Genomic DNA, 9,939 nt, shown 5'->3' on the forward strand with positions numbered 1-9,939 from the left:
TTGGGATCAGGATCAGGATCAGGATCAGGATTGGGATCAGGGTGGGATTGGGATTGGGATTGGGATTGGGATCAAGATTGAGATTGGGATCAAGATCCGGATTGGAATTGGGATCGAGATCTGGATCAGAATCTGAATCTGGATCAGGATCGAGATCGGGATCAGGATCAGGCTTGGAATTGGGGTCGGGGTAGGGATCAGGATCGGGATCAGGGTCGGGATCAGATTGTATCGGGATCAGAATTGGGATCAAGATTGGGAGTGGAATTGGGCTTGGGATCAGGGCTGGGATCCGGCTCAGGATCGGGATCGGGATCAGACTCGGGATTGGGATGGGGATGGGGATCAGGATCAGGATTGGGATCCGGCTCAGGATCAGGCTCAGGGATCGGGATCAGTCCCAGTCCCAGTCTTAGGCTCAGGCTCAGGCTCAGGCTCAGGGATCAGGATCAGACTCAGGCTCAGTCCCAGTCTCAGTCTCAGTCTCAGACTCAGGTTCAGGTTCAGTCTCAGGATCAGTCTCAGGATCAGTCTCAGGCTCAGGCTCAAGATCCGGATTGGACTCAGGCTCAATCCCAGGCTCAGACTCAGGAATCAGGCTCAGGATCAGGGATCAGGATCAGGCTCAGTCTCAGTCTCAGTCTCAATCTCAGACTCAGGCTCAGCATCAGCCTCAGGATCAGTCCCAGGCTCAGTCTCAGGTTCAGTCTCAGTCCCAGTCTCAGGATCAGGATCGGGATCAGGACCAGGACCAGTCTCAGTCTCAGGAATGGGGCTCAGGATCAGTCTCAGGATCAGGAATCAGGATCAGGGATCAGTCTCAGTCTCAGCCTCAGCCTCAGCCTCAGACTCCGGATCAGGCTCAGGATCAGGATCATTATCGGGATCAGATCAGGATCAGAATGAGACTCGGGATCAGGATCAGGTTCAGTCTCAATCTCAGTCTCAGTCCCAGTCTCAGTCTCAGTCTCAGGCCCAGTCCCAGGCTCAGTCTCAGGAATCAGGTTCAGTCTCAGGGATCAATCTCAGGCTCAGTCTCAGTCTCAGGATCAGTCTCAGGACCAGGATCAGGATCAGGATCAGGACTGGGCTCAGGATCAGGGATCAGGCTCAGGTTCAGGTTCAGTCTCAGGGATCAGCCTCAGGCTCAGTCTCAGTCTCAGGATCAGTCTCAGGATCAGGGATCAGTCTCAGTCTCAACCTCAGCCTCAGACTCCGGATCAGGCTCAGGATCAGGATCAGTATCAGTATCAGGATCAGGGATCACGGATCAGGATCAGAATCAGACTCGGGATTGGGATCAGGCTCAGGATCAGGATGAAGCTCAGGACCAGGATCAGGATCAGGATCAGGATCAGGATCAGGATCGGGATTGGGCTCAAGATGAGGATGAAGCTCAGGATCAGGATCAGGATCAGGATCAGGGATCAGTCCCGGTCGCAGTCTCAGCAGGGCTTCATGCAGACGGTCTCACAGGACTCCACGCACTTGGTGGTGCAAACCTCAGCCTGGCACTGCTCCACACACTTGGTGACACAGGGCTCGGGACACTTGGTCACACAGGTGTCCACGCACTGGGGGACACAGCTGGTGGCACACTGGGTGGCACAGGTGTCCACACACTGGGGGACACAGGTGTCCACACACTGAGGGACACAGGTGTCCACACACTGAGGGACACAGGTGTCCACACATTGAGGGACACAGGTGTCCACACACTGAGGGACACAAGTGTCCACACACTGGGGGACACAAGTGTCCACACACTGGGGGACACAGGTGGTGGCACATTGAGTGGCACAAGTGTCAACGCACTGAGGGACACAAGTGTCGACGCACTGAGGGACACAGGTGGTGGCACACTGGGTGGCACAAGTGTCCACGCACTGGGGGACACAGCTGGTGACACACTGGGTGGCACAGGGCTCCTGGCAGGGGGTGACACAGGTGGTGGCACAGCTGGTGGCACAGGGCACCTGGCAGGCCTGGGGACACTTGGCGCATTTCTGGGCCAGGAGGGCGGGCGGCACCAAGGGCTGCTTGCACTGCTCGTAGTAGTAGGACATGGTTGCGGAAGAGGTGGGGAAAAAGTGGGGGAAAAGGTGGAAAAAGCTGGAAAAGAAAAAAAAAAAAAAATTAATTAGGGTTGTGGGTGTTAATGAGGAACTCGCGGCGTTGAGTTTTGGTGAGTTGGTGTTGGGTTGAAGGGAAAAAATTAAGGAAATTTAAGGAATTTAAGGAAAAGCCATCTGTGCTCATTATTCCTGGGTTCTGGGGAAAAAAGCTGGGAAAAAGGTGGAAAAGAGACAAAAAAAATTAATTAGGGTTGTGGGTGTTAATGAGCGACTCGCGGCGTGAGGAGTCGGTGAGGCTGAGGGAAAAAAAAATAGGAAAATTTGAGGAAATTTAGGGAAATTTAAGGAAATTTAAGGAATTTAAGGAAAATTTGCCTGGGCCAGGAATTCCTGGGTTCTGGAAAAAAAAAACTGGGAAAAAGGTGGAAAAGAGACCAAAAAAATTAATTAGGGTTGTGGGTGTTAATGAGCGACTCGCGGCGTGAGGAGTCGGTGAGGCTGAGGGGGAAAAAAATTAGGAAAATTTGAGGAAATTTAGGGAAATTTAAGGAATTTAAGGAATCTTGCCTTTGCCCTGGGCTATGGAAAAAAGCTGGGAAAGAGATAAAAAAATAAAATAAAAAATAATAAAGTAATAATAAAATAAAATAAAATAAAATAAAATAAAATAAAATAAAATAATAAAATAATAAATAAAATAATTTTAAAAATTTTAAAAAATAATAAAATCCTGATTAAAATAATCAGGATTATGGGTATTAAAGCGCGACTTGCGGCATCGAGTTTCGGTGAGATCATGTTGGGTTGAAGGAAAAAAAATTAAGAAAATTTAGGGAATTTTAAGGAAATTAAGGATGAATTAATTAACTCCATAAATTTAATAAATTTATTAAATTAAATTAATTAATTCCTTCCTTGGGAACCCATCAGGAAGAAGCTTCGCTTCCCCCCCCCCAAAAAAAAAAAAAAATCCCAAATTTTATGGGATTACCCAATTTATTGAAGTCATAACCCCAAAAAATATTTAATTTCCTTCTGGTTTCAACCCCACCAGGTTTTATCTGTTCCTTATCAGCTCCTCTGCCCCCCTGATTGGTGGGATTGGGAATTCCCAACCACAGGATCCCCAAATCCCGTAATTATCCCAAGGAATTCTGGGCTGGTTTGGCCTTGGGAAGGATCTCAACGATTCATCTTGTTCCAACCTTGACCAAATTCCTGCACGACCCGCCCGACCTGGCCCGGGACGGTTCCTGGGGTGGAAATCCATGGAAAAACCTCAATTTCTTTTCAATATCCAATCTAAAATTCTCAATTTTCCTTTTCCTGTCTCAAATTCCTGAAGGAAAAATCCAATTCCTCATTTTTCTCTCTCCAATTCCTGAAGAAAAAATCCAATTCCTCATTTTTCTCTCCAATTCCTGAAGGAAAAATCCAATTTCTCATTTTTTTTCCCCAATTCTTGACAAAAAAAAATCCATTTCCACCTTCCCTGGAGCTGCTGGAGCTGGAAAAGGCTCCGGTTGGAGAATCCATGGAAAAAACTCAATTTCTTCTCAATATTCAACCTAAAATTCCCATTTTTCCTTTTCCTGTCTCCAATTCCTGAGGAAAAAAACCCAATTCCTCATTTTTCTCTCTCCAATTCCTGATGAAAAAATCATTTTCCATCTTTCCTGGAGCTTCTGGAGCTCCTGGAAAATCTCCGAGGTCTCCACAGGTTCGACATTCCCAACTCTCCCATCCTGATTTTCCTCCTGGGACATTCCAGGAATTTTTTTGGGAGGAGATTTTTGATCAGCAGATCCTTTTGTGAAGGAATTCTCGGCCCAGAATCTCCAACTCCCATTTCCCAAACTCGTTTCCTCCTCTTGGTTTTGCCTGCAGGAATTTTTCCGGCTCCTTCCCATCCCGCCCATCCCGTTTGAAGTCCCAAGAGCTGCTCCACAACCTCCACCACTCATTTATTTAATTCCCTTAACGAGGCCGGAATAAATTAAATAAATTAACCGGGAGCAGAACAGGAGAAACAACCACTGGTGGTTTTGATTTTTTTTTTTTTTTTTTTTTTTGGAGGTGGTGACATCTCCAAACTCCTTCCAGGCAGAACAAACTTTAAATAAAAACCCAAAAAAAAATCCCAAATCCCAAATCCTAAAGAAGAGAAACTCTCCGCGACCAATCCGCGAGATGCGGATATTAAAATATTATTAAAAATTCCCTAAAATATTATAAAATATATTAAAAATTCCCTGATAAAAGACCCAAGAGGACTCACCTGGATCTCAGGTCCCGCCGAACGATGGAAGATCCCAAAGGAAACTGGCGGGAGCCTCCAAAAGCCCCAACTTTTATAGGGCCGGAGCGACGTCGGCGCCGGAAACGCGGGAGCCCAAGGGGACGGAACGTTGACCACAAACTGCCCCAACTGGCTCCACCTCCACGTGCTTTGCGTGTTTGTTTGTGCCCTGATTTCATTTTTTGGGGTGGCAGGTGACGCTGAGCAATCCTCTGTCCCCATCGTGGTCATTCCCAGTGAGTAATTAAAAAAAACCCCAAAAATATAACGATGCGAGTGTTGAATTAATTGGTTTTTTCAGATTTAACGTGTTTATTTTCACGACCTTATTTCCATAAATGTCGGGTTTTGATTGGTTGGAGTTTTACCAATGGTGTCATTAGGGGAAGGTGGAGAATTAATTTGATTTACAATGAGAAATAACTTGGGTTAATTTATGGGTTTTTTGCATCTTAATTTATGGGTTATTTTTGGGGTTAAATCAATTAATTTGATTTACTATGAGAAATAACTTGTCTTAATTTATGGCTTTTTTTGCATCTTAATTTATGGGTTTTTTCTCATAAAAATATGGATTTTTTCCTCTTCCAGTAAAGCAGGTGGTGCTGAGCAATCCTCTGTCCCCATCCCCATCATTCCCAGTGAGTAATTAAAAAAAAAAACCCAAAAAATTCCCAAAATTATTTGAATTAATTGGTTTTTAAGAAAGGGATTTAATGGATTTATTTCCATAAATGTCGGGTTTTGATTGGTGGAGTTTTACCAATGGTGTCATTAGGGGAAGGCGGATAATTAATTTGATTTACAATGAGAAATAACTTGTCTTAATTTATGGGTTTTTTGCATCTTAATTTATGGGTTATTTTAGGGTTAAATCCATTAATTTGATTTACTATGAGAAATAACTTGTCTTAATTTATGGGGATTTTTGCATCCCAATTTATGGGTTTTTTCTCATAAAAATATGGATTTTTTCCTCTTCCAGGAGAGCAGGTGATGCTGAGCAATCCTCTGTCCCCATCCCCATCATTCCCAGTGAGTAATTAAAAAAAAACCCAAAAAATTTCCCAAAATTATTTGAATTAATTGGTTTTTCAGAAAGGGATTTAATGGGTTTATTTCCATAAATGTCGGGTTTTGATTGGTTGGGTTTTACCAATGGTGTCATTAGGGGAAGGCGGATAATTAATTTGATTTACAATGAGAAATAACTTGTCTTAATTTAGGGCTTTTTTTGCATCTTAATTTATGGGTATTTTCCATTCTCGTTTATGGGGACATTTTGGGGTTAAATCAATTTATGGAGTTAAATCCATTAATTTGATTTACTATGAGAAATAACCCGTCCTAATTAATGACTTTTTTCCATCCCAATTTATGGGTTTTATTTTGGAGGAAACCCTCTCCCATCCCCATCATTCCCAACAAAGTAATTAAAAAAAAAACCCAAAAAATTCCCAAAATTATTTGAATTAATTGGTTTTTCAGAAAGGGATTTAATGGATTTATTTCCATAAATGTTGGGTTTTGATTGGTGGAGTTTTACCAATGGTGTCATTAGGGGAAGGTGGAGAATTAATTTGATTTACTATGAGAAATAACTTGTCTTAATTTATGGCTTTTTTTGCATTTTAATTTAGGGGTTATTTTTGGGGTTAAATCAATTAATTTGATTTACTACGAGAAATAACTTGTCTTAATTTATGGCTTTTTTTGCATCTTAATTTATGGTTTTTTTCTCATAAAAATATGGATTTTTTCCTCTTCCAGTAAAGCAGGTGACACTGAGCAATCCTCTGTCCCCATCCCCATCATTCCCAGTGAGTAATTAAAAAAAAACCCCAAAAATATAACGAAGCGAGTGTTGAATTAATTGGTTTTTTCAAATTTAATGTGTTTATTTTTATGACCTTATTTCCATAAATGTTGGGTTTTTACCAATGGTGTCATTAGGGGAAGGCGGATAATTAATTTAATTTATTATGAGAAATAACTTGTCTTAATTTAGGGCTTTTTTTGCATCTTAATTTATGGGTATTTTCCATTCTCGTTTATGGGGACATTTTGGGGTTAAATCAATTTATGGAGTTAAATTCATTAATTTGATTTACTATGAGAAATAACCCGTCCTAATTAATGACTTTTTTCCATCCCAATTTATGGGTTTTATTTTGGAGGAAACCCTCTCCCATCCCCATCATTCCCAATGGAATAATTAAAAAAAAAACCCCAAAATTTCCCAAAATTATTTGAATTAATTGGTTTTTCAGAAATGGATTTAATGGGTTTATTTCCATAAATGTCGGGTTTTACCAATGGTGTCATTAGGGGGAAGGTGGATAATTAATTTAATTTATTATGAGAAAAAACTCGTCCTAATTCTCATGGAAATGCAAAATGGATCTTCCAATGTTCCCATGAAATCTCGAGGTCCCTGTTTGGTTTTAAATAAATTAAATTATTTAATTTAAATTATTTAATTTGGTTCATCCAAGTCATTCATTTCCCCAATGGGGAAACAACTCCAGGTCTTATTTCAGTCCATTCAAGGCAAAAATAATCCTCATTTTAAAGATTTTTTTCCCCTAAAATAATAATAATTTTTATTCCCTAAAATAATAAAATAATTATTTTATTTTTATTGTATTGTGTTGTATTTTATTTTCTTAATTATTTTATTTTATTTTATTTTATTTTGATTTTTTATTTTATTTTTATTGTATTGTATTGTATTTTCTTAATTATTTTATTTTATTTTTATTTTTATTGTATTGTATTGTGCTGTGTTTTCTTAATTATTTTATTGTATTGCATTTTATTTTATTTTAATTTTATTGTATTGTATTGTGCTGTGTTTTCTTAATTATTTTATTGTATTGCATTTTATTTTATTTTATTTTTATTGTATTTTATTTTATTTTATTTTATTGTACTGTATTGTATTGTATTTTCTTAATTATTTTATTTTATTGTGTTGCATTTTGTTTTATTTGATTTGATTTCATTTCATTTCATTTTTATTGTATTTTATTGTATTTTATTTTATTTTATTTTATTTTTATTATATCGTATTGTATTTTAATTTTATTGTATTGTATGGTATTTTCTTAATTATTTTACTTTATTGTATTGCATTTTGTTTTATTTTGATTTATTTATTGATTTATTTATTTTTATATTTATTTTATTTATTTATTTATTTATTTTTATATATTATTTTCATTTTCATTTTTTTGGAATATATTTATTTTTATTTTTATTTTTATTTTTATTTTTATTTTTATTTTTATTTTTATTCCCTCCTCATTTTCTCCTCCTGGACCCGCCGATTGTGTAAATTTTTTTCCCTCTCAAACCATCTCCCAACTCATTTTTCCCCCGAGGAATTTCCCCGGTTCCGGTCGGGGCAGCTCCTCGTTATCTCCTCCCTCGTTATCTCACCCCAAAACCATCCGGTCCTGCCCCTCCCGCTCTGCCCCGAGCGCATTTTACACCCCGGAGTTAATTATGGTTAATGAGAAACCCCAACCGCCGAGGGGGGACGTCAACGGATCCGCCATCGCGGCCTTTGGGTTGTTAGGGCTAATTAACGTTAATTTGGGAATTTCTGTTGAGTTTTTTGGGGATTGGATCCAACATCACGGGGTTTGGGTCGTTATCCCTAATTGGGGTTAATTAACATTAATTTGGGAATTTCCATTGAGTTTTTGGGGGACTGGAGTCATTGGGGATCCAACATCACGGGATTTGAGTCGTTAGCACTAATTGGGGTTAATTTGGGAATTTCCATTGCATTTCTGGGGGATTGGAGTCATTGGGGATCCGCCATCACGGGCTTCGGGTCGTTATTGCTAATTAACGTTAATTTGGGAATTTCCATTGAGTTTGGGGGGATTGGATCCAACATCACGGGCTTTGGGTCGTTAGACCTAATTGGGGTTAATTAACATTAATTTGGTAATTTCCATTGCATTTGTGGGGGATTGGAGTCATTGGGGATCCGCCATCACAGGCTTTGGGTCGTTAGTGCTAATTAACATTAATTTGGGGATTCCTGTTGAGTTTTTGGGGGATTGGAGTCACTGGGAATCCAACATTACGGGGTTTGGTTCGTTATCCCTAATTAGCATTAATTTGGGAATTTCCATCACATTTTTGGGGATTGGATCCAACATCACAGAGTTTGGGTCGTTATCACTAATTGGGGTTAAATTGGGAATTTTCATTGAGTTTTTGGGGAACTGGAGTCACCCGGGATCCAACGTCACGGGGTTTGGGTCGTTATCAGTAATTAACATTAATTTTGGGAATTTCCATTGAGTTTTTGGGGGTTGGATCCAACATCACAGTGTTTGGGTCGTTAGCACTAATTGGAGTTAATTTGGAAATTTTCGTTGAGTTTTTGGGGATTGGATCCAATATCATGGGGTTTGGGTCATTAGCACTAATTGGGGTTAATTAGGGAATTTCCATCACGTTTTGGGGGTTAATTTGGGTTAATTTGGGAATCTCCATCACATTTTTGGAGGATTGGAGTCTTGGGAGTTGGGATTTGACATCAAGGGTTTGAGTCGTTATCACTAATTGGGGTTAATTTGGGAATTTCCATTGAGTTTTTGGGGATTGGATCAAACATTACGGGGTTTTGTTCGTTATCATTAATTAGTATTAATTTGGGAATCTCCATCACATTTTTGGGGTTAATTTGGGAATCTCCATTGAGTTTCTGGGGGATTGGATTCAACATCACGGGGTTTGATTCGTTATCACTAATTGGGGTTAATTAGTATTAATTTGGGAATTTCCGTTGAGTTTTTGGGGATTGGATCCAACATTACGGGGTTTGGGTCGTTATCATTAATTAGTATTAATTTGGGAATCTCCATCACATTTTTGGGGTTAATTTGGGAATCTCCATTGAGTTTTTGGGGATTGGATCCGACATCACAGGCTTTGGGTCGTTATCCCTAATTGGGTTAATTTAATTTGGGAATTTCCATTGAGTTTTGGGGGAATTGGAGTCTTGGGACTCGGGATTTGACATCAAGGGTTCAGGTCACTATCATTAATTAGGGTTAATTAACATTAATTTGGGAATCTCCATTGAGTTTTTGGGGGATTGGATCCGACATCACGGGGTTTGATTCGTTATCACTGATTGGGGTTAATTAGTATTAATTTGGGAATTTCCGTTGAGTTTTTGGGGATTGGATCCAACAACATGGGGTTTTGTTCGTTATCATTAATTAGCATTAATTTGGGAATCTCCATCACATTTTTGGGGTTAATTTGGGAATTTTCGTTGAGTTTTTGGGGATTGGATCCAACATGATGGGATTTTGTTCGTTATCATTAATTAGCATTAATTTGGGAATCTCCATCCTGGTTTTGGGTTTAATTTAGGAATCTCCATCACATTTTTGGGGGATTGGAGTCTTGGGAGTCGGGATTTGACATCAAGGGTTCAGGTCACTATCATTAATTAGGGTTAATTAACATTAATTTGGGAATTTCCATTGAGTTTGTGCGGAATTGAATCCGACATCACGAGGTTTGGGTCGTTAT

General features: G+C 39.5%; 1 protein-coding gene across 1 annotated transcript; it reads right to left on the reverse strand.

Annotated features, from left to right (window-relative positions):
* Nucleotides 1-1,445: 1,445 nt before the first annotated feature.
* On the reverse strand, nt 1,446-3,155 carry LOC310919470 (uncharacterized protein; the record flags this gene model as incomplete). The annotated part of the gene is made up of 1 exon (XM_083878837.1): nt 1,446-3,155. The coding sequence occupies exon 1, from the start codon at nt 2,064-2,066 to the stop codon at nt 1,446-1,448; it is 621 nt and encodes a 206-aa protein (XP_083734963.1). The 5' UTR covers nt 2,067-3,155.
* Between the last annotated feature and the right edge of the window lie 6,784 nt (nt 3,156-9,939).

This window comes from Zosterops lateralis (genome assembly GCF_965231275.1).
Source record: "Zosterops lateralis genome assembly, chromosome: 27".
Classification (NCBI taxonomy): domain Eukaryota; kingdom Metazoa; phylum Chordata; class Aves; order Passeriformes; family Zosteropidae; genus Zosterops; species Zosterops lateralis.